Source organism: Rousettus aegyptiacus, unplaced genomic scaffold, assembly GCF_014176215.1.
Source record: "Rousettus aegyptiacus isolate mRouAeg1 unplaced genomic scaffold, mRouAeg1.p scaffold_m13_p_10, whole genome shotgun sequence".
NCBI lineage: Eukaryota > Metazoa > Chordata > Mammalia > Chiroptera > Pteropodidae > Rousettus > Rousettus aegyptiacus.
This window is the reverse complement of record NW_023416285.1, coordinates 89,088,590-89,114,447: the sequence shown is the minus strand read 5'-3', so window position 1 is coordinate 89,114,447 and position 25,858 is coordinate 89,088,590. Positions and strand designations below refer to the sequence as shown.

General features: G+C 35.7%; 2 protein-coding genes and 1 pseudogene across 4 annotated transcripts in view; 2 read left to right on the top strand and 1 right to left on the bottom strand.

Moving 5' to 3' along the window:
- Positions 1-5,450, top strand: part of STAM (signal transducing adaptor molecule) — a 50,470-nt gene extending 45,020 nt beyond the window's left edge. The window contains exons 13-14 of the mRNA XM_016150626.2: positions 1,413-1,585; positions 3,587-5,450. Coding sequence (XP_016006112.2) covers positions 1,413-1,585; positions 3,587-3,827 — 414 coding nt within the window. The 3' untranslated portion in view covers positions 3,828-5,450. The remainder of the gene's footprint in view (positions 1-1,412; positions 1,586-3,586) is intronic.
- Positions 5,451-6,140: 690 nt separating this feature from the next.
- TMEM236 (transmembrane protein 236) overlaps positions 6,141-25,858 on the top strand; it is a 51,266-nt gene continuing 31,548 nt past the window's right edge. The window contains exons 1-2 of one of the 3 annotated variants that reach the window (XM_016150629.2): positions 6,141-7,591; positions 8,982-9,156. In XM_016150629.2, coding sequence (XP_016006115.2) covers positions 9,095-9,156 — 62 coding nt within the window. In that variant the 5' untranslated portion in view covers positions 6,141-7,591; positions 8,982-9,094. Of the gene's footprint in view, positions 7,592-8,981; positions 9,157-17,961; positions 25,014-25,858 lie in introns of those variants that run through there. The other 2 variants (XM_036228160.1, XM_016150628.2) reach the window with 2 other exon arrangements.
- LOC118608700 lies at positions 22,645-22,958 on the bottom strand (annotated as a pseudogene).

Here is a 25,858-nt window from a genome sequence, read left to right as displayed (position 1 = left end):
TGAGTAAAATTTCTAATTGTTAGTAAATTCTTCAGAGTATGTGTAGTTTTCAGTTTTACAGTGAGCTGCTGTAATCTGGATTTCCCCACTTCCTTTACATGAAATCACATGTGCAACACAGAGTCCATTCCTAATGCTCACCCCAAGCAACTATTTCAGAGCCCCTTTCCCACACACTCACTCTAAGTGTGTAAGTGCGGGCTATAGGCAGTTATTGCCAAGGACTCCATTTTATCCATGCAGAATTTGCACAAACTTTGTGCAGATTAAATTTTTTTTAGCATGGTCCATTTCCCCTGAAATAAGGGCCCAGAACTCTGGAAATGAGCATCCAGGCCTGAGTAATGTGAGGCTAGATGACACTTACTCACTTGAACCAAAAAACAAACAAAAACCTTTCATGTTCAGTTTGCACAGTACAAAAAAAAAAAAAAAAAAAAACCAACAAAGAAAAACACTTATGAGGATTGGAATAGCTGTGTTTATAATGAAGACATTTTAGATTCTGATGCCAGCTGAGTCTCTTAGGGCTTAACAGAAGTGCTGAGATGATTGTTGTTTTGTTGTCTCCTGATGATTGTGTTACCAAGTTAACAGCTGGTAAGAGTCTTAATGCATAGCCAGTGGAGTTCTCTTCTCAAACATGTGACATGGAAGAATCTAATGAATAATAAAGAAAATTAGAATATTATGTATGTTTAAGATTTGGGGGCATTTAAGCCTTCAGTCTCTTTAGATTAAAACAAGTACAGTTTTTAGATGCAGGGGCAGGCAAACAATGGCCTAGGAGCCAAATCTAGCTTCCCATCTTTTTAAATAAACTTCCTGGAAACCATCTGTTCTTATTAGTTTATACATTGTTTCCGGCCACTTTCTGTATCAGTTGAGTTCAGTAGTTGTGACAAAGATCATATGGCCCACAATGCCTGAAATATTTACTACCTGGACCTCTACAAAAAAGTTTGCTGACACCTGCTTTAAAAGTCAACTTGCTCTATGTTCAATAAACTAATTTAGGAAATATAAATTGTATCTATAAGCAAATACAGTCTATTGATATAAAACAGTTCGAAAACACATCCTAAACATCTTTTGGAATTCCTTTTAGGGAAGTACTTAAAATAGCAATGTGGAAAAAGAGATTATATTAGTATTAAGTTTTAAGATAAATTCCTTTACTGCTTCTGTATAGAAACACAAGTTTAGCTGATGTTTACCTAAGAAAAATCTTCAGAAGCCAACTTTATTGAAAAGTGTTTTTTTTCAATGTCTGTCAACAGAAGTAACTTAAAAAAAAAGATTTCAGAGATGTGATCCTTGTTCTTTTTGTAACTGAATGTCTCTACAAAGAAAGTTTGGCATGCCTGTTAAAATCTTAGAACATCTAATTGTGTTATTATGAACTGTTCTAGGTGTATCCAGGGCCTCCTCAAGCTGGCACCTACATGGTTGCAGGGACCGCCCAAATGAGCCATCTCCAGAGCTACAGTCTTCCCCCGGAGCAACTGTCTTCTCTCAGCCAAGGAGCTGTTCTGCCATCTGCAAACCCAGCCCTTCCTAGCCAGACTCAGGCTTCCTACCCTAAGTAATTTGACCATTGACTATTGTTTGGAGTTAATGTTATTAAAACTCTTCAAAATCCCTTGATCATGTGTAGTCATAAGAACTGGATAAGAAAAATCCAGAGTAGACATCATCGCTGATACCAGATGGTTAGCTCTCTTTGTGGTAATGAGTGGATGCTACAAGGAACCCCTGCAATGTTGCAGTACTAGCTGGCAAGCCAGTCTTCTCTTGTACTGACTCGTTGAACTGCTGTATTTTGTTTTTAACTCTTGTCATAATTTGTTTTCATTTTCATTCAAGTCTATGATGATATTTACGGAGGACTTTAATGAAACTTAGGTTTGATAATTATTATTTATTGTTTTCCATAAATTTTATATATAGCCTAAATGTTTTTATCATTATTATTTCAGGATTTATGTTTCTGGGCTGTTTATTAAAAAAAATATATATTTTTTGCCCTGTATTGCAATTTAGTTTATATCACAGCAGAGTAAACTATTTTGAAAAGAGACAGTGCAAGTAGCTATTTACTCCTGTGGTTCTCGGGCTAGTATTTGAATATAAAATGACAGGCTCATTGTTTTGGTTATTTACTTAAACAATACCCTTTCTCACATCATAAAATGATTATATGTTATGTAATTTATAATTATATAAATGCCTTTCTGCTAAGCGATGTCTTCCCCTTGAAACAAATAAAAGATAGGCTTCAAGGGTTCACCAGTGTGTAATTCTGAAGTCATGAAATTCCACTTCACAACAGGAGCTTATTGGTGGCACAGGCTCAATTTTGAGAAACTCTTCCTTCAGTAGTGGAGTTACCCAGGAATGCTCCTGCACTGCCCTTACTGTTGTGTTCATTCTCAAAAGAGTCATCCTCTGGGGATGCGTGGGGATTTGCAAACATTATTTTATGGTCACATCTAGTACCCTGAAGTGACCTGAAGAAGGAGGGTAATGGTGTGTATGGAGTGCCTATTATAGTATCAAAGAACAGAGTGCTTCCTGCTGGGTTATATAGCCCAGGCAAAAAAATTTTAGATGTAGCTTTTTTTCCCCCACAACTTCTTTCTTTTAAGTTGAAATTTGATGAAAATGAATACCTTTACATAGAAAATAAGCAAACAAGTAGGGAGCAGCTATTGTTAGAAGAATAGCACACTGCCTTAAAACCAGATACGGAGTAGAGGTAGGCATTGTCGAGAAATCAGCCGGTGTGCATGAATTATGTAGGAACCCCTTAGATATTTTAGTGTTATCCAGAAATGCTACCTCTTCCTTCCTCAGCAAGTCCCCTGTTATTGTGTCACATGCTGCCCTACCTGCCTTGTTCCTGGAGATTACTTAGTTCAGGCCTGTGAGGAATTTCCTTGTGAATGAGAGAATCCTTTGGTAGATGCTTTAAGCATGCCATGCTATAGAGCTGTAACACCTTGATGCTATTCTCCTCTTCAGTTCTGCCACTTTATCTTGTGCTACTTTACTCTTTGCTCACTCTGCTTCAGCCGTCATGGCCTCCTTTCTGTTCCTTGAACATGCCTGGCATTTCTATTCTCAAAGGCTTCTGTGCTTGCCATTCATTCTCTTTGCATGGTAAGCTTTTTCCCTGCTAGGTAATTGATGTGACTCCCGCTCTCAATTTTTTCAGGTCTCTGCTTAAATGTTGCCTTATCTGAGACTTCTTCCCCTGCCACCCTAGATAAGCCAGGATCTCTCATTTCAGGAACTGACAGCCTCCTACTCTGTTTTGTTTTTCTGTGTACCAGTTATTACCGCTTGACATGTTATAAATTAGTTTATTATATTTTTTCTTTTACTAGAATATAAGTTCCATAATGAGAGAGACTTTTCCCCCTTCTTTATAATATCCCAATGGTTAAAATAAGTATTTGGCACATTATAGGTATTTAATAAATATTTGTTGACTGTTTAATGAATAGCTTTCATTTTTATCTCTAAATTAGTATGTAAGTCAAAATTGATCTAATTGAGTGTTTTTTTTTTTCCCCCTTCACAGCACGATGGTCAGTTCTGTTCAAGGAAATACATATCCCAACCAGGCTTCAGTATACAGTCCTCCTCCTCCTGCTGCTGCTGCTGCTGCTGCTACTGCTGATGCCAGTATATACCAGAATGCCGGAACTAATATGTCCCATGTGCCAAACTATACTTTAACATCATCAACGCTGCCTCAACCAGGAGGCAGCCAACAACCACCTCAACCACAGCAACCATATTCTCAGAAGGCTCTGCTATAGGATTTGGGATACCTCTTTGTGGCAAATATCTGCTAAATGCCACTGACAATGTTATGAGATTCTTTGATATTTTAAAGTTTATCCTCAGCTTATAGGAATCTGTCTTGGTCAACAAGTTCAAATATTCAGGAAGGTAGAACTCTCTTCAATTTGCACTGACTTTTTAGAGGTTCTCCCCTCCCCCTCCCCCAAAGGAATGAAACTCCTTACAACATTTAATTCTTTCATAATATGAAAGAATTGTCTCATAGAATTACCCGATCTGCAAAAAGTCAAACTTACGAAAACTGTTGTGGCAAACGTTATGTACATATATTGCTATGTAACTTCATTAGTGGCCATTCAGAATCACAGTGGTGATCATGTGAATATATTTAACACTGTTAAATTAATTTACATTGTTATTTTAATCATGAACAACTACCATGTTTCATAATGTTTTGTGTGAATTTAAGATAATTACACTATCCTTTTAAACTGTAAGAACAAAGGTGTAACATATTTACATGAGGAATTATGTTGTCAATATTTCAGTTTCACATTAAACTGAACCTTCCTTTGACTAATTGTGAGCTAAACATATGTATATTATGTCCTTCTATAGCCTCTGCATACTACTAGCTGTCATCACACCAGCATACAGTAGCTAAATTTTTGGTGCAGTAACAGCAGATGATGTTCCCTTTTAAATTTTTTACATTTCGGCATGATATTTCAGAGTATTGTGGGTCCATGAGACAAAATTAAGTAGGATCACGTTCTTTATATCTTATTTGTAAAGAAATGACGTTGATTTACTTTTTCCTAGTTGAAGATAGTAATTAGGTTTATAAGCTGTATACTGTGTTTATTGGTGGCAGTGACACCAAAGATAGAGGCAATGGATAGAAATTTTTGAACTGGAACGAAACCATGAATAACACTACATTTCAGTCTCTTGTAGTTATTTAGGACATTAAAAAAAATTGATTCATTTGTCTTATCCCACTACTAGTCTTTTAAATATGTCTTTAACACATTGTATCCTTTAATTCTTCATTAAAATGGATATAAGTAGATATTTCAAAGTCATCAATATTCTTGGCTTTGCTTAACAGTTTGTATATTTATGCTTATCTTTCAAACTCGATTATGGGGCTGCTCTCTCAAAGTTCTAATGGAATTATGTTGGCTTCCTATTCAGGAACATTTTTGACTGAATGTTTTTCTTTTGATCCATATGAAATGTGTTTTCCACTGACATTTTAATCCTAAATATTTATAATTTTCCTGGTTGTGCTATACTGTTATTTAACACTATTATTTAAACAACTGAAAAATTGAGTTGGCTATTGTATTAAAGGAATTGGTTTAACAGGTTTCATACCATAAATGAAAATTTAATATGTATTTTCTGGCTGTTGTAATCTGATAACTTGTTTCTTTTTCTTTTGACAAATAATTCCATCTTTGGCAAAGAATCTTAATGGTGACCAATTTTATAGGTTCAAATTTAAAGCACCGTCTTCAGCATAAATGTTTTACCCTGATGTTGCGGCTTTTGGACTTTATGTTGCCCTCAAATAGTAGTTTTTAAATTTGAATTCAGACTTTACATTAAAAAATTTTAATGTTTTTTTGATAGACTTTGTCAGATTGTAATCTTCATTCAAATTTGAATATTCTAGTTTCCTTTTTCCCAAGTCATATTGTATTTTTCTCTTTGTCTTTTGATAAATTCCTATTTACTAATAGCACATGTATCATTTCCCCATTTTATTTTGAGATCTTTCATGCTATAAAATCAATTACATGTTCTCTTACTCACTTTTTGCCCTGTAAAAGTCAAAGAATGGTAAAATGAAAAAAAAGCTACTGTTATTACAGTGCATATACATTTTTTTAACCTATTACTATATATGCTTATAAAAGTTTATGATGAATACTTAAAACCGATATTACATCAGTGTGTGCTTTTCATTTGTTAGATGTAAAAATACCAGATGAGAAAATGCCAATGAAAATGAAGCACTGGATTTTCTGTCTTTTAGATGATGTGGCAAGGACAGAAAGAGGAAAAGAGCGTTTAGGAGCACAATGATTTTGTTCTTTATGTGTTGTACTTTCAAAAATACCTTTCTTTAAACTGTAACTATCTTTTTTAAAAAAGGAATAGAATTATGTGTAAAATGCACTAATAATGTGAATTTCTGCGAAGCAAGTTTTACTTCTCAGTTTATTTCCTTAAAAAGTTTGCGTATCCATAAACCAGTGACATCTGAATGGAAAAATTCAGTTCAGTTACTGTCTAGCATAAATAGCCAGCAAACTCCATGGCCAGTTCGATGTGATAATGTATCAATGCCCTAAACGTACTAGGAACAATATATGGTATGTATTTACTGTGATTTTACAGTCTCTTTTAACTCTGTGATCCTATCCCCCCTGTTACCTATCCCCCCTACTCAGCGAAGGACCTTATGTGCCTATAGATGCCCTTCTTTACATTAGAAACTTCTGAAGCTTTGTTTCCACATCTCTTAATTTATAGACCACTGATATTCTTTTCTGATAGATACAGTTTTTTTATATATGACATGTATAATTCAAATTGGAAAAATCTTTAGTCCAAAGCTTCAAGTTTATATAAGACAAATTAGTACCCTCTATGATAAACTATGCAGCTATAAAACCTATATAAATTGTTTTCTAAAATGAAGTGCGTTGGTATATTTGGTTAGGGTCGTATCTGTTTAATGCACGAAAATCAGTTTTCTTATATATTTCCTTGGTTTACTTACCAATTGTACTAATAATTATAGCTTCACTTTTTAAATATTTAAGAATATAGTTTAAATTTTTCACTCGTATCATTTTCCATTTTTTTTTTGTTTTTAATTAACTGTATCACTTAGAATAAAATATATAGAAGAAACTTACTTAAATATTTTCCGAAAGGCCTTATGTTTAGTTATCTTTTATTTAGAATCATCGTTCAATTAAGTGTTCTTGTCAGGTGTTTATAGTCTTTTCTATACTATTTATAATGACATGTGCCCCCTGGTTTTTAAGCAAACTGAGTTTTATGTATTTTTTTTTAGTATGATCTTCCTTTGAAGTTATAAAACATAGTTTATTCTGGAGTTTTCCTAGTTTTCCTTATGTTGTTACAGAGCATTTTAAATACAGTATTTAAAATCTTAGATTTCATTGCTAACAAAATTTAACCCATTATTGGTGATAACTTGTGATGATACTGAACTTTGATGATTTGCTGACCCTGGTTTGTGCTAATACTTCCCACTGCTATCATTGTCTGTTTGCTGCTTCTCATAGACACAGAATTTCTGTTTAAGATTACTTATTAGATTATTAAGAGTCAGCAAGCCCCTGGACAAAAGCAAAAGGTACTGGTTTAATGATCTTTTGGTGATCAGAGACTTAAGAAAAAATAATTTTATTTTTTAAAAAGTAAAATCCTAACTTTTTGATCTGATACCCTCATCAGCAACATATTTTTGAGTATATAGCCCCAGAATGTATGTACTTCAAAATTGTGCAAGTTCTACTGTATAAACATATTTTACATTATAAAACACACCAAAAGTTAGAAATCTTAAGAGAGTGAGAAAATTATTAATAGAAAATTATTAATATTTTCTTCTCATATCTTTGGTTTTTTAGTCTATGCCTAGGATGTGTGTACCCGATTTGGAGACTACTGTTTTAGAGGTTAAGATTAAACAGAGAGAGGGAATGAGATATTACTAACTTGGCCCCTTGAAGTAAGTATCTGATATCGTATGTGGTGCTTTTCCCAGCAACTTTTTATGTTGAGAATTTTCAGACCTACAGAAAGATTAAAATAATAATACATTAAACACCCAAATATTCTTCATCTGGATTCACTAATCTTTAACATTTTATTACATTTTTTATTTCTTCATGTATGTTTTTATATGTCTGTATATATGCATGTGTGTAGATATGTCTGTGTATTCATATGTTTTATTGTGTGAATAGACAAGTTATTGTAAGCTACTAACTATTTCATCATGTATCTTGTTAAGAAAAGTGCATTCTCCTAAGGGTAGATACAGACATCTAAGAAAATTAACTAATTCTATAATATGTGTTACCAGATGTCCCAGAAACTGTCTTTTATACATTAAAAAAAAATCTAGGAACATATAACACACTTTTTTATGTCCCTTTATTCTCTTCATCTAAATTAATTTCCTTGTATTTTTTTTCCTTCATAATACTTGTCTCATAAAATGTCCCACATTCTGGATTTATCTCTTCTTTCTTTATGGTGTTATTTAACTTAATGCTGTATTCTCAAAATCTATTATTAATCCTAAAAGAATTATAATCAGAACCATATGATTTATGGTTAAGAAAGATGAATCTAAGTTTTTCAGGCTCATGTCAGAAAACTATACTTATAAATGAAAATCGTTAACCTTAAAGTGTAGTTGCCCTGTATAATAGACTATCCACTCAGGCCGTTGGTCTTCGTTTTGAATTGCATTCAGAGTCATGGAAGAAAATTTTTGCTTTAAAAACATATATATAGCCTCCCTTTTCCCCCATTCAAACCAAAATCATCTTTTCTCAACCTTAGTCATCTACCTGATTTACTCTAGATGGCTTTTAGGTGTTTTTAAAAAATGTAAACAACTATAGGACTTTGTTTTTTGATGCATAAATTTGGGCAGGTTTGTTTTCAAAGACTTCTCATTACCTTATAGTCATCTAGTAAAATATTGCAATCACTAAAGAGGAAGGAAAGCCCTTTCTTTTTAAAAGTTCTAATTGTTATTTATTTTCCTCAAAGTTAGTTACAAAATTAGAATCCAGCCGAGTAAAATTTATAACGACAGTCAAGTTAGAAACACATTCAAGTTATAGTAATGTACAGTCAGGTTATTAAATAGCTGGTTTAGGGTCTTGCGTTATTTCAGTTGGTTAATGGCTTTAAACAAAATAGAATAAATGTAATTCATTGTTTTTGTGGTAGGATATATGAAATTTCTTAAATGTAGGACCATTACTTTAAAAAGATATGGTATATTAACAGTTGAGAATGTTTTCAATTATGTGTAATATCTGTTATCCAGTTAAAATGCCAAGTATTATGACACATCCATATGTTATGGTTATTTTCCTCAGAACCAGAGTCAGAAAGAAAAACCTACGTACTGTTTTGGAATTTGTATTTCTTCCCTCAGAGAAAAGAACTTTTCAATATAAGTATCTTTGATATTCTGTGATTTAAAAATATAATGATAACATGTTCTAAAGGAATTGCTAAAAATGACCGAAGAAGTTGCATTCAAGAATACAGGTAAATGCACATCATATTTACCAAATAGACTTCATTATAACAAGTCCATTTCTATAAATGGTAGCTGGCACATGATGAAAGGGTTTCATTAATTTGCGTTGTATATTTTATCACTTTGTGACCACACGGGTTTCTTGTAAAGGAAGTAGTGATACTTTTGGTTGAAGAGTAAAGAACTAAACTACATTGTAGGGGTTTACTGGGGTTCTCTTCCTCAGTTCCTCTCCCTCTGGTTATCTTAAATATCCCTGCCATTCATCTTGAATAACTCACTGATGCCACTGAAATTACCCTCTTATAGCTTCCAGGAGGAAAAGGAATGGGAATGGGGTTAAAGACCGTGGTACTGAAACTTGGGAATGTGATTTGTAGCACAAGGTCATAACAGTATACTTCCTGAAACCAATCTGGGAGATATTTTATTACTATTAGTAAACTTGAGCCTTTTGTTTATGTTTGAGCGACCCCACCAGGAACATCTGCACTCCGGGTAGAAGTGTGTTCATTTGATAGTACTTTACCTTCTTGGTGCCGATTTGGGAGAAAAAGTTAAATACAGCTCTGAAGCATATGTACTGTTTTGGTATATTCAGACTAAAGGAGGTAGGTAGCATCCGACTTTATGAAGTTTTATTCTTGATGTTCTATAGGCAAAGTGGTAGCCTTGGTCTTACCGACCTTCAACTGTTTTGTTTACTAGGAAAGCAGATTGCATTAGATGTTAGAAAACTAGGGAAAGTAGCAGTTTCTGTCTTTGGTGCTGGCTGAGAGGCTTTTTCTTCCAAGTAAGATACAACATCAGCATTGGCATTTTTTTTCCATCACAAATATGGAAAAAATGGCCTAGAAAAATGCCATTATATGTCATTCAGTTACATATTACTAATATAAACATTAGCTAGCTAAAAAAAGGTTAGTTATTTTCTAATCAACTTTTTTCTTTGTGTATCAGTTATATGTATCTATTTTACATAGTTATATAAAACAATTTCCAGAATAAAGTGTATTTTTAATTTTCTTGCTTACACTTCAGAAAATTAGACACTTCGCTGACACTGAAAAAAAAATTCTAAATTTGTTATGTAATGGAATCTTATAAAAGAAGGCTTCTATCAGGTATTGAGTGAAGTAGGTAAGTTTTTTATCAAGAGGAAAAGAAATTGTCCCATTATTTTTCACTGGTTGTTAGATTTTCCCTTTATAAGCAGAATAGTCACTGCCTTTTTAGAATCTTTTTTGCTGTCTCATAATCTTTTCAAGAATAACTCTAGGGTTGGATTTTATCAAAAAAAAAAAAAAGGTTCTGATGACATAGTAATGACTAATTTTTGCTTCTACAGTTAAGGTTTTTAAAATTCTATATAAAAGATTACTTAGATTCCGATTAGTCTTAGTAAAATGTTTTAATATCAAAACATCAGGACAGTTTCATTTATGTGGTTGCCAAATATTATTTTACTTGAGAGGGGAGGTAGGCTAGTGGCTTCTCTTCCAGTTAAGTAGATAATTTGGAATAGGAAGACTTCTGGTATCTGGGATGAAATTAGTTTAACTGCTCTTGTTTTGGTTTTATGCTCACAGAACAACTTGTTGGCTATTATTTGCCACCCATTTACTTCAGGGAGAGGCAGTTCAGGTCCATCTGACTTTGGAAGATGAACTCTGATGATTTGTGGAATTTGTTTAGCTGGCTGAGTCCAGGCTCCTGGACATGGTTGAAATTGGCATCATCCTAGGGTCCTGTTGGCTGTGATTTTAATTAAATACTATGTGAGACATTAAACAGACTGATCTCAGCCTCTGGCAGACGGATTAATCAGAGTGATTGATAGAGTGATATATTAATGAAAATTTGCCTCAAACTAAGGTGGTGTAGAAGGGAAGAGTAGAAATTATTGAGAGAGAATTCTCCATAGTTCTTTTGTGTGTCTGCATTTCTAGCAAGCAGAGGCACTCACTGCTTTTTCTAGACTATATTTTGAAGGATGTTTATATAGTGAACAGTCTTGGAAAATAGAGATGGTGTCTCCCTTCGGGGCAAAAGGCAAGCAGGCTTACCAATATCAAACACTGGAGTTCCCTAAACTCAGGGTTCCTCTTGTTTTTGCGATTCACTGCATGTGCAGATATCACCTGACCTTCTTATCTACCTGTGTTCAGGGAACATGAGAAAATGCTGATATTATAGCTACTGTGAATGCTGTAAATAATGCAGTTCTTTGGGACCTAACCATCTTGTGTCTTCTGTCAGCATTCACGAATGGTGCAGGCTAACTTGCTAGCTTGCAAGTAAGGCAAAATCTCAGCCTTCATAGAGCTGACAGTTGTTTTAGATGATAATAAAGTCAAGATGTTTCTTGCAGAATAGAAATTAATTTATTCATGATTAAACCTTTTTCCAAAATGGTTAGTCCCCAGAAACAAAGATTTTTATTTGTTTGCTTATATAAAATTACTCCATTTCTTTCTAAAGCCTGCTGTATCAGTGAGCGAATCTTCTTAGGAGTGAGGTTATCTGGGGGCAGTCACATCTTCTGCACTAGCTCATTGCGTTAACTTCTCCTGGGCTTCATCTATAAAATGAGAGAATTATATCTCTTAAGATCCATTCAAGTTACAGTATCTCCTGGTGATATACAAAACAGCATCACTTTATTTAACAAGTACTTACATTGCTCTTACTATGGGACACATACTGGCCTGAGTATTTTCCAAATAACTCATTTAACCAGGATGATCAGGGTGATTTTTTTTTAGGTGAAAAAACTGAGGCAGAGATTTTAGTAATTTGCTCCAGGTCATTCAGCTAGAAAGTAGCATAGCTGCTTTTTGTTTCAACTCTAGGTAAAGTTTGTACTCTCATCCACCATGCTGTGCTGCCCATAGCTTGTCATTGAAAAACTGATTCCCTCTCTACTGCGTGAGAACTCTGGAAGCCACATGGGAGAAAGAGGCAGATCCTTACTCTCCAAAATCCTCACACTGAGGGAGAATTTCGTACTTGCGTGTGTGTGTGTGTGTGTGTGTGTGTGTGTGTGTGTGTATCTCCCTCAGGAGGACGCCAAGGTAAACATTCGTCTGTGAGAATACCTGGTTAGAATGTAAAAATACACATTTTCAGGTTAAGTAATTGGTTCTAGGTTTTTAACTAGCTTATTTATGATTGTTTAAAGAAACCTTAGAGTTTTAATCTAGTGGTGGTGAACTAGAGGAGACTCCTTCAGGGAAATGGAGACATTGGCAAGAAGGCTTTTACCTCTTTGACACCTGAGATTAATAAAAGTATGTATAGAAATTAAAATAGTTATACCAAATCATTTTCCTTAAAAATTTTTAGTTAACCCAAATCTTCTTTATGCTAGTAGAGCTTCTTGAAGATAATAAATGGAATCTTTTTTTATCTTATATCTGTATTGTCCCCTAGAACAATATTTTTTTTTCACTGTATTCACTTACTAAGTGTTGAGTGATCAATTCAATTTTAGTGTATGCACGATGATTCTCCAGAGAGCTCTGTGTCTGTCAGGGCCGTGGCAGGAAGCAGAGTTACACTCAAGAGGTTCAACTGAACAGGGTTTCATGAAAGAACTACTTACTGAGGACTAAGGAGACAGACATAGGATGTTGAAGCATCCTCTGCGCTCACGACTGCTAGGCCCAAAGGGGCAACTGGAGTGACAGCAAGTGTGTGGGGTCCAGTGGGAGCTGGACTTTATGGAGGAGGGACAGACCAACAGAGCTGTGACTGGTAGCAGGCAGGCAAAAGGGACAGAAGGATAAATATCCCTGTCTGCTGCCTCCCTCTGACCTCCTGCCAGTCCTATTATTGGATGAACTAAGTAATGGGGAATGTCTCTAAGGGTAGGGGGACAAATGGAAAATAGCCAGTGTGCTAGAGCCATATGTGGACCTGTCTTGGTTCGTTCAGGCTGCCATAACAGAACACCATAGACTGGTTGCCTTATAGACAGCAAAGTTATTTTTCAAAGCTCTGGAGGCTGGGAAGTCCAAGATCAAGGTGCTGGCAGATCCAGTGTCTGGTGAGAACCCACTTTCTGGTTTGTAGAAGGCCATCTTCTCGGTATAACCTCATATAGCAGAAGGAAAAGGTTAGGCAACTCTTTAGGGTCTCTTTTATAGGGACACCGATCCCATTTCTGAGGACTCTGCTCTCATAATCTAATCACCTCTTAAAGGCCCTGGCACTTAATACCATCACATTAGGGATTCAACATAAATTTTGAGGGGACACAAACATTTATTTTATAGCAGGATTGAAGCATGTATTGTCATTTAATGCAATTTGATTCACCATTTGAAAAATATTAAACTTTTCCTCTATCCTATTATACATATTTTATGAAAAACCAATGTGTTCTAGATGTTTTCCAGTTAATTATTTAATATTAATGCTAAGAATTTATGTAAAGTACTGAATTTAAATTATCAGTAGGTGGTGCTGCTGAGATTAAATCCTGAAAAATCTAAAACAGACGTTTGATCATATAGGATTTAGACAGGTTATTTGGGAAAAGAACAGTCAATTTCTGATTCATTTTTTTTTCATGACAGCCATAAAGCATCGCTCTTTAAAATTTTGATTTACTTAATAAGTGAAATAGTCTAAATTTGCCCAACAATCAAAGGAGCAGCAACTGATATATCTCCATAGCATCTGAAGGATGGGCATGTTATAGAACATTTTATTGACAATTTCCTGACATGCTGTACTGGGAAGGTAACTATTGCCTTCTTGTTCTAATTTACTTTTAGAGATATAAGCAATAAATCACGTGTATGAAGATTTTACAAACAATTCTCTTTCTGGGAGAACTACATGCAAGGAACTTCACAGCTTTCCCTCCTGAGAGCATCATCTCATGAGAAAGATGAGCCGTGATTTGGTGATTCCCTGAGGTGCCATTTTCCTGTCATCCCTCAGGAAACTGAGAGTACTACAGGCTTCACCAATTGGAATAGGCTCATAAAAATGGAAGTTTAAAAGTGTCTAACTGGCATGGATTCTCATGATGGTAGTCCTCTATTCCCCAAACTACATCAGGGATGCTTGGTTATATACAGATTTCCAGGCCATTTGCCTGGAGCAGGACTGGAAATCTGTGATTTTTAACAGGTGCCCCAAGTGATCCAAGCAGTCACAATAGCTTGGGAACACGGATACTATGCAATTTCCTTTTGACCTGTTTTCTTACACAGTTGGCCCAAAGCTTCAAAAAAATTCTGGGGTGACAGTCATCTTAGTAAAGCTGAAGAAAGCTATGGGCCCTCTCCCCAGAAAAATGCTTTTACCTGGAGTTTCACATGTAATTTCAGAGGTCCCTTAGAATCCCATTTGATGAACTCCTGTCAGTTTAAAACGCCCCAGGCTGGATTTCAAGGCTTCCCATAATCTTGGTCCACCCTGTTGACTGAGCCTTTGCCCCATTATTCCCATCATAGGAGCTATGAAAATGAACAGATTTTGCAGGTGTATTCCTGGACACGTGGAAAAGGTAAAATCAAAGAACCTGTATGGTTTCCTTAAAGCCTATGTGAGTTCTTAAAAACAAGGAATACAGTCTATTAAGGAAATGCTCTAGGCAGGATTTTTTGGTTTGCAGTCATTGGCATCTTTCAGGAAAAAAAATAAAATTACAGTAGACTGTTGATCTGTCAAGGTATTTAATCGATTTCTTGTGTTCGCAAAGACAAGCCTCTTGTTTAGAGCATCATTCTGTGGCCATGTCATACTTTAGTAACAGTCATTCTGGTAGCACAGTGGTGAAGCACAGGAACCCATCAGATTTCTCCAGATTTTTTTTTTCTTTATTTTTCTTTTTACCAAAACATCCTTCAGCATCAGGAGGCCTGGATTCTACCAGGAGTTATAGTAAAGTCACTCAGAGGTTTTTAATTATTGAGATGAACAACTTTGTTAGTAGTCTGAATCAATTTATCAGCAGTCTGACACTAAGTTCAAATTATTATAATTACAGAGGAAGGTCATATAGTTTCATTTAAATACGTTGGGGCAAATCCTAAATAGATGTTAAAAATAGAAATTATTTGAGCCATTACCTCTGTGGGGGTGATTTTTGTCTACTTCTGTATTATGATAATGACTAGCTATTGGTTTGTCCAAGCTTCAGTAATAAAGGGAAAACAACTCACTAACTGGCAAGATACAGTTTTTAAAAACATGCAGTTTAAGATGTAAACATAATTCTTTATATGCATGAAGTTTTCATTTCTTTTAACTCCCATTGTCTCATTTTAGAAATAGCAAAAAGTTGAAAACGAGATTCAGCAGATGGGATTTACTGGTGACTAAGTGGATAGGAAGGAGTGAGCACGGTAGGCCTGACTGCGGTCCTTTGAGAGTCCTGTTCATAAGGTTGGCCCTTGGCTGGCATTTGGGAGCTTGGATTTTGGAAGGGTTCCCACCATTCCCAGAACTACTAAGAGTAGCTCACTGCGCCCAAACTATATGTACAAACGATGTGGTTTATGCCGAACACCTGCTTTCCTTCTGGGAGTCTGGAATTTGCCTACATGCCAGGCAGCGTACCTACACGATCAGCCCCCAGGAAAAGCCCCCGGCATTAAGTCGAATGAGCTTCCCTGGTTGGCAATATCTTCCACATGGTGTCACAGTTTATTGCTAGGGGAATTGTTCAATTCATCCTGTGTTTCCACGCTGGTTTCTTCTGGACTTGACCCCACGTGCCTTCTTCCTTTGCTGATTTTGTGTTGAGTCGTTTTGGTGTAATAAGTCATAGCCCTGTGAGTCTTCCTAGTGAATCATTAAAACTGGACATGATGTTAGGGTCCCTGCAGCACAGGAAGATACTGTCACTGCTTTCAAGGATGTCATACTGTGTGAGAAAATAAAACATGTACATTTAAAAGTATAGCACAAGGTAGATTTTAATACTAAGTACTATAAGAAGAGATAGGGACTAATATTGCTTGCAACTGGGATATACATAGAGTGTAGTCATTTCACTGTTTGGAACAAAAGGTTTTCCTTAGTTTTATTGAAATAATAATTGGTATGTAGGAATTGCACACAATGTATATAATTTTGTAAGTTTGGACATGTGTATACACTCATGTTAACATCACCACAATCAAAATGATAAACGTATCAGTCATTTCCAAAGTATTCTTGATGTAAGAACACCTAACATGAGATCTAGCCTCTTAACATGTTAAGTGTACAATACTTTATTGTTAACTGTTGGCAAACTGCTGGGCCATACATACTATAGCAGCTCTCTGGAACTTGCTCATCTTGTATAACTGTAACTTTATACCCACTCCTGTAAGAAGAATATGCAGTATTTGTCCTTCTGTGACTGATTTATTTCACTTAGCATGTCTTCTAGGTCCATCCATGTTGTTGCAAGGGGTAGGATTTCCTTTTTTTTTTTTTTAAAGATTAATATTCTATTGTATGTATATGCCACAATTTCTATTAATGGACATGGGTTATTTTCACATCTTGGCTGTTGTGAATAGTGTTGCAGTGAACGTGGAAGTATCTCTTTAAGATCCTGATTTCAATCTATTTGGGTGTATAACCAGAAGTGGGATAGCTAGATCATATGATAGTTCTATTTTTAATATTTTGAGGAACCTCAATACAGTTTTTCTTAGCAGCTGTACCATTTTACATTCCCAGAAACAGTGTACAGATGTTCTACTTTCTCCATATCCACCCTAACCAACATATATACACATATATATACATACATACATATATGTATGTATATATACACATACACACACAAATAAATAAATAGATGTGTGTGTGTGTGTGTGTGTGTGTGTGTGTGTGTGTGTATATATATATATATAAAATAGCCATTCTAACACGTGTTGTCCGGTTCCAGATTTTAAGAGAAAAGGTTTCATTTTTTCACAATTAAGTATGATGTTAGTTATGGTTTTTATTGAGCTGAGCTAAGTTCCTTCTATGCTTTTTTGGCGTTTTAGGGGAATATCATGAAAAGGTGCTGAATTTCATCAAATGCTTTTTTTTCTGTGTTGAAATAATCATGTGATTTTTGTTTTCCATTCTTTATTATGAGGTGCCACATTGAATGATTTGTGTATGTTGAACCATGCTTACATCCCAGAGATAAATCTCACTTGTTCATGGTATATGATCCTTTCAGTGTGCTGTTGAATTAAGTTTGCTAATGTTTTGTTGAGGATTTTTACATCCAAGGTCATCAGAGATATTGGCCTGTAGTTTTCTTTTCTTATGTTTTTGTCTGGTGTTGGTAGGGCGATGCTGGCTTCAAAAAATGAATTTGAAAGTGTTCCCTCTTCTGTCTTTTGAAAGAGTTTAAGAAGAATTGGTATTAATCTTTATATGTTTGATAGAATTCAGCTGTGAGACTATCTGATCCTGGGCTTTTCTTTGTTGAGAGGTTTTTGATTATTGATTCAATCTCATTATCTGTTATCGATCTGTTCAGTCTATTTTTGATTCAATCTTGGTAGGTTTTATGTTTCTGGGAATTTACCTGTTTCTTCTAAGTTGTCCAATTTTTTGATGTATAATTGTTCATAATAATCCCTTATGATCTTCCTTTATTTCTGTAGCATCAGTCAGAATATTTCCTTTCTCATTTCTAAATTTATTTGAGTCTTCTTTTTTTTATAGTAAATCCGGCTAAGGGTTTGTCAACTTTGTCTTTTTTAAAAAAAATAACTTATTTTTATCAGTTTTTAATATTCTTCTATTCTTTATTTCATATGTTTCTTCTCTTATCTTTATTATGTCTTCTACTAACTTTGGGCTTTTTTTTTTCTAGTTACTCGAGGTATAAAGTTAAGTTATATTTGAGATCTTTTTTTTTTAATGTAGTTGTTTATCACTATCACTATAAATTCACCTCTTACTGTTTTTTTTTTTTTTGCTGTATCCCATAAACTTTGGTATATTGTGTTTTTGTTTTTAGTTGTCTTAAGATATTTTTAATATCTCTTTTGATTCTTGTACTTGAGTATTATATTTTTTATCTAGACTAGATTCCTGAGCACAGAGAATGAGCCTTTTTTTTCTTCCAGAAACTTTACCTGAACCTGTAGGTTGGCCATATGCCTCTCCTTTTTTGCTCCCATAATGACTTGTGCATCCATCTCTCATTGTGTTTCTATTGAAATTGCTAATTGAAATATGTGTCACTTCAACTAGACTGTAAGCTCGTAAGGACAGAGAGCATATCTTGGACATCTTTTTTTTTTTTACCCCAGCATTAGCATAATAGCTAGCGTAGAGAGTCCAGTCAGTTCATTTGTGAACTCATTCTTTCAGCCAGCAAATATTTATTGCTATCTTACTATATGCCAAGCAGTAGTCTAGGTATGAATATATAACAGAAATCAAATTTGGTAAAAAAATTCCTGCCCTAAAGAAACTTATATTCTAGTTGGGGGAGCAGACAATAAATATAATAAGTCAAATAAACATTATATTATTAAGTAATAAGTGGGAAAATAAAGCAGAGAGGATAGGAAATTGAGGAGAGGGGTGTGTTGAAGGTTTGGATAAGCAGTCTCACTGAGCAAGTATCATTACATAAAGACCTAAAGAAAGTCAGGTAGTCAGATGCTGGGGGACCTGGAGGACAGAATGGCAAGGGCAAAGGCTAGGCTGAAGCATGTGTGTTGGAAGGTGTTTCTGAAGAATATTGAGGATGACAATGAGAGTGAGAGTATTAGGACATTTATTTGGAGAGAGAGGTGGGGGTGGGGAATTGTGTAGGGTTTGGAAATTCTGGTAAAGCCTTGGGCTTTTACTCTAAAGGAAATGGGAAGCCACCGGGGGTCTTTTAGCAAAGAAGAGATAAGTTCACCTACTCCTGAAATGTTTGTGGAACTGAATGGGCCAAACATAATACATCTTTTAAAATACCCACTTAAAAACCGTAATTAAAGCAAAACCTGCACCACCCAGTGGAGTTAGGAAGTACTGCATTTAGGTAAACGACTTGGAAATTTAATTTTATCCAAAATAACTGGATAGTTGTCATTTTTATGCTTTGTTAGGATATGGGCATGACTAATAACATTGTTTTCAAGTTATTTTATCTTAGGGAAAATCGAAGAGCTGCAAACATACTATGTTAACAGTGAAGATTTGGGCAATTTAGGTTAAATCATATTTTGTGAACTTTGAGATGAATATGTGCTAATTAATTAAGAGTGCATCTACATTTAAATTGATTTTATTTCTTTGGTTAGGTTTGTTACTTTGGAATATTTAAAGGCCAATTCAAATCGTTGTAATTTCTTAAAAGTAAAATCTGAGAATCATTGCAAAGAATGAAGCGACTTCCTCTTTTCTTTAATATTCTATTTTTTATAAGATTTTTTTTTTTTTTGAGCCAAATCGATGACATTGCCGGGAAGCGAGATCTTAAATGCTTCCTTTAATAATCCATTTCTAATTCTTAACTCTCATTCATAAATCACTGTACACAATTTGTGTGATGGCTATGTGGTAGGGTGGGAAGCCTTTGTTTTTCTTTTTTTTTTTTTTTTTTTCCTTTCTTTCATTTTGAGATCTGGACAATGATAATAGGAGAACATATTACAAGGGAGCATCATTATTTTAAAAAAGTAGGACATTCTCTACATTTTGTTAATTTCAAGAACAGAAAGGCAAAATTATATTTTTACCCATAATACAAATTTAGTGTAGTCCGGATTATGAACATAACATTGGTAAAAGGGGCACATATCAGATGGTGGCATAATCTTATGAATTCATTTTAAATGATTTATTTGGTGAAACCTGCTTATGAGAATTGGTAATATATTTTGGACATACATACATATTAAATATTATAAATATTCAGGAAATTAGGCCCGGGGGCATGCTTTCACCTCTTTTCGAGGCCCTCCGTAGATCCAGCTTGATCTGCAGAGCAGTTTCACTGTCACCGGCTCCTGCCTTTTCATGCATCAACCCCATATGATCACAGGAAACAAACCAGATATGTCAGAACTTTCCTGGCAGTTTGTACATTTTGTTTCACAGACTGCACCGAAAACAATGAACAAACCTTGAGATTACAAATGATCTTACTAACAATATAAGAGACTTTCAATTTCAACTTCCTGCCTCCAGGAAGGAAATGACAGTTGGAAGTGTGGAGAACAGGTGTTACCCTGGACAGCATGATATCTTCTGCTTACTAAAATAAAAAACATTGCATCAACACTGCTGCATGGAAGTGATTCTAACCACAAGACCCAGTCTTTCCACTACAGACCCAGCTTCAGAAAACCAAATCTGTTTCCTGCTAGGAAGTTGTTAAACCCGGCATTAAAGACAGACTAAGGGACACAGTTCTTCGAAGCAGTCTTGGATGAATCCAAGTAAAGAATTTGGGTGGTTTGAACATGTCCTCCTCCATGTCTTTCCAATAAATGGCAGTAGAATTGTGTGGCAAATGTGACAGGGGACTTAGAAGGGAAGGAATCAGGATGACATAAACTGGTTTTAGCCGAAGGGTAGGTCATTTTAAATTCTCATTTCCCTTTGTCTTTTTCTCCAAGTCCAGGGTCTGGTGTTGTTTCTTCCCAGTAGCTTAATGACATTCCTTTCTTTGTCAAACTGGCTAATTCCTCTATCCCTTGAGAAGGATCCTTCCCTGCCTCCCAATCTTTTATGGGAAAATGTAGACAAATGACACTCTAGAAGGGCTGAGGACTCTGAAATAATTGAAGGCTATGCCTGGGACCCAACAACTACCAGACAGGCTTCCCCAGCCTCTTTTATTAGTGATTTGATTTATTATGCAATATGCCTTTTTGAGGGCACATGGATTAGAAAAGGTTGGGAAAGATATTGTAACACTAGGACCTCTGAAGCCTTTGTGAGTGCTTGCAAAGGAGCTGTAGTCTTTTCCTGATATGCATGATGAGATGAAGAAACTGCAATCCCAGGGCCTTCGTTTTTTCTGGCTGTGGAGGAGGGAGACGTGATGTCTGTAAGTGGGACGGACCGTGCAAGGATGTTGAAGCTTGCAGGCTGGGTGGACAGATCGTATTGGGACAGGTAGTATGTGAGTTCTCCTGAAAGGCCAGCATGAGGGACAACATTCCTTTGAATAAAAGATGAGTTGGCCATTATCAAAGCCTAGCACATTTCCCCTGCTGCCCACCACTTCTCTTACCTTTCATCTGTTTATTCACTCCTCCTACAGATGTGTATCATGTGGCAGGCACTGTGCTGAGACATGATACAAAGATGGAAGCAGATGTTCTCTGCCTTCGAGGAGCTTCCGGTTTTGTAGGGGACCCAATGCACCAGCACCATAGGGTGGGAAGTGCTGCAGTAGAAGTCTGAATGAATACAGAAGAATTCAAAAGGTGTTTTGATGCAACAGAGGAACTGCTCACTTTTGCTGGGGTCGGGGAGGAGAGTAAGAAAAGGATTCACACAGGGCTTAACTGAGGGCAGAAGGATAAAGGCTATACTTTTTCATGTTCTCCTGTAAGATCAAATTCAAATTTGAAGGCAAATTCAACCCAAAATGCCCAGCCAGGAAGCAGTTAACCAAGGCTCGTCCCTGTCTTCTGCTTGCCTCTTTTACGCTGTTCTTTCATATCCCATTAAAGGGATAAGTGGAAGAGGAATTTGTTTATTTTGCTTCTGCTGAGAAGTGAGGAAAAACAAATTAGTGGAGGAAAGAAAAAAGAGCACAAAATTTTATTAAGCTGGAATTGCTTTGTTTGATTTTTTTAGTCTAAAATTATTTTCTAATTCTTTAGCTTGTGAAAGTTTTACAAGTGCAAATACTAATAAATAAAAGTATTGTATCTAGTATATAATTTGTATCTTTTTTTGAGAAGTGTTAAATATTCTCTATTTGATATTATACATAAATCACACTAAAATGCCATTCATTACATAAAAGACAACAGTATAGATAAAGGGAATTTTAATTAAATTGGCATAGTTCGGACCAAAAAGATAAAGTGGACATTACCACCTTACCTTCAGCCCTTGACTTTTAACAGGCAAATGAACACAACTTGAAACATAAGCAAGCCTTGCTGTTCTATGAGACAGTGAGGGGATTTCCTCAGAATTTAAACATGTTACTATGACCAGTTATAGAAATCTGAATATAAATATAAAACTGATCTACGGGTTTTGAGATGGCATTCACCACTTCCGTGAAAAGTTAAACATTACTAATCACGTCCAGTCCTATCTTTGGAAGAGGAAAACAATGATGGCACTTGGTGAACTAAAATTACCATCAAAGTACAAAAAGCTGATTATATATATTCATTTAACCATAAGCCCATCATTTTAAAATCAGGACTGTTCAAAGGAGATGTTCTATCAGCCATTCATGATCTGAATTCTGGTGTATGAGATCAATTTAAATATGGTACACATAAAAAAAATGTCATGAGACATTTCTGTTTTGTGATAAATAAGACAGTGGCCAACTATTACTCCTTAATAGCTTTTTGGAGATAAGCCATCAAGTCTGCCCCTTTCTCCTGTCTTCTTAATGCTGGTGAAGATCCTTTTTGTTTCAGAGATGTATTTCTTGGGATTCTCCAAATACTCTGGGGCCAGCAATGTCTCCTCTTCGCAAGTGATGTCTTTGTTCTTATTGCCATTTCTGCAGGAAATCTGGGGCCTGACGTGTCTTTCATGGAAATTTGGCCCAGTCTTGTGCTTGTCTCTCTTCTTCTACAGTATGGCACTGAACACACTTCTGAACAAAAATCTTGCCCTTCTCAACATCCCCCATTCTAAAATCACTCTTTTGTTGTGCATGATACGGAGACTCACCTCTAGTATCTTTGAAAAAGAAATTTGTATTAGGGATGACATGGAGAATTCATGTCAATTATGTGATATTTCGTATTCTTGCAACCATTTTTCCAAGTGTCTTTCATTTGAGAGGACTTCTGCTAAACTTCTGCTAACTTCAAGTTCAAATAAAATACTAGATAGCCTGAGGAACTGTCTGACTCATTATTCTGCGGGGGGAGGACAGAGGGTGTTACTCCTCAGAGCTACCACCTAAAGAATCCTAGGTGCATCTGGAGTGGAGTGCCAGGCGGCGCAGGTCCCCTTCTGCAAAGGGCCTTGGGACTGAGGGGACCTAGAGAAATGTTGACTTGCACTGATCTGCCAGCAGGCACAGAGGAAGCCATGTAAGAGCAAGCATGTAGAAGGGACTCCAGTGTCTTTGCATGCGGTGCTTCCGTTATCACTTCCGTTGTCTTAGTCAAGGCCCTTATCTCTTGCCCAGACGCCTCAAGGTCCTTGTCTCTGGCCCAGACACCTCTGCTGCTCCCAGCTGGTTTACGGCCTCCAAGTTAAAGCTGCTCCTCCTGTCCATCCTTCACACCTGTACTTGCTGTCCTTTCCGGATGATCAAGTGACTCCTTTGCTCAGAAAAAGTTGCTTTTTCACTTACACACATACACCCTAATTCTTTTGTGGGACATTCACATTCTGACCCCAAATGACTCCTATCGTTGCCTTTCCCTATGCCCTTCATGCCTCATCAGACTTACTCATTCCAGCTTCCTTGCTTCTTTTTACTGCCTGAAATGTCACACTCCAACACCCCCTGTCCGTCCTTGTCCTTATTTTCCTTCCCCTTCCCTCAGCCCAAAAAGAAAGTTCTCTTCCGTGTTACCATAGCATTAATGTTGTAATTCTGACCTCTATTACTTTTTGTTATTCATAAGTTTGTTTTCTCCAGTGGACTGTGAGCATTTTCAGAGCTGGAACCTTTCATCACTCATTTTGACACCCCAGCCTTTAGCAAAGAGCTCACAGGTGCTAAGGAAAGATGTTCATGGAGACAGTTGTTATCTTTTAATATTTGATATGCTTTTGGACAAGATGTAGGTAGCTCTTAATTTAGTGCTAAATCCTGATAACAGGTTTCTAATAGGCCATGTTAGTTTCCTGACCAACAAAATTAAAATAACATTAATCTTTCTTACATAGCAATTAGTTTTTAAGAACAAATAAATACGTGAAGTACCTTAAAGAAGTCTGGTTAGAAAGTTGGCAAGGTAAATCCAAATTCCCTTTTCAAGCACTTGGAAGAAAAATAAAGGGTCATTTTCCAAGATGAAGACTCAAGTTTTGGATATTTCGTTTCATCTGAATGTGCTGAGATATAAAAATAGGGGATTGGATTCCCCTTTAACTGTAAAATTATTCTCTTCCAATGGTTCCACTTAACCAGTGTTAAATATTACATAAATTTTTTTTTGTGTGTGTGTGCTCAAATAAGCAATAAAAGCTACATCAAAAGGCCTCTTTTTAAACAATGCTTCAAAGCATGCTCTGAAGTCCATTTGACAATGATGTGCAAATGCATTAGGTGATCATTTTCACAACTGCTGTTTCTTTAAGAGACCTCGGTTGTTAAGTTAGAAGATCATTGAACCATACGAGGGTCAATAAAAGAATAAAAAGTCACTGGTTAGTGATTCGAGTACAAGGAACTTGATCCTAGTTCAGGATCTGTGTCCATATGCTGCTCCTAGTCAGAGAGGGAGTGTCTGGCCCTCAGCAGCCCTCACAGCCTCAGGATGACTTCTGGAAGAATAATCAAGCTTGTGGTGTTTGAGCTTCTTGAGTTTGCTGCTTTCTCCATCCCCACTATTGTGATTGTGGAGCAGTTTGCCACTGCCTATGAAAAAAAGACGGCTGAGGAAACTTATTATTGGCTGATTGTTTCCTGTTCGATTGCCTATGTGGCTTCAGTGAGTCTGCTGATTTGGGTTCCCATAAAAGTTCTCTTATTCAAGAAACGGCATCTTTCCAAAAAGATTAAAGGATGGTAAGTAAAAGAATTCTTTAGCAGGGAATCCTTTGGATGCTTTCGAAGATATTTTCTTATTACTGTGTGTAAGGTTGTTAGCATAGCAGAGATGGACGTAATGTAAGATTAATGAGATGTAACAATCAGTTTCTGTTTATGGTATTTTCCATTTTTTTCCCCTATATTCTCAAGTTTGTGTTTTATTTTTTTAAATTAATTTACATTTTTAATTGAAAAAATGCTTTTTAATATTTTTCTTTATTTTTTTCCTTTTTTCTCCTCGTCTACTTCTTTCCTCTCTCCTCCCCCTTCCATATTTTTGTAGGGTCAGTTTTACTGACCTAAAATAACAAATTACATGTGTTCAGAAGATAGGAATTAGCATGAGTCTATGAAATCCTGAGTAGTAAATGTTGGACCTAATCATAAGTGTCCTCAGTCTCATAAAGTTATCACATTTAATGTACAAAAGTCATAACTGCAAGATTATAATATAGAATTTTGATTTGTATAAAACTGAAAGTAATGTCTATTTTAAATGTTATCATTGCCTATTTTACAGGTCTAAGGTCCTTTAACCATTAACCGACTGAGAATTTTAAGCAGCTAGTTCCTTTAATTAGATTAAAAAATACTTTACTCTGTTGGCAAATTTTATTACCTTGATGGTGTTGATTTAATTAACAGTTTAGCTAATGACTATTGACCCTCTAGAGGTTTTGAGAACAAATAATCTGGTACTAATATATTTTTCTTTTTAGATCTTCAGATCTGATCGTTACTCATCTGGGATTTCTTTGTTTTCTTTGATAACTTAAATTTTCTTTCACCCTGATCTTTTATTTTAAAATTGAATAATATGG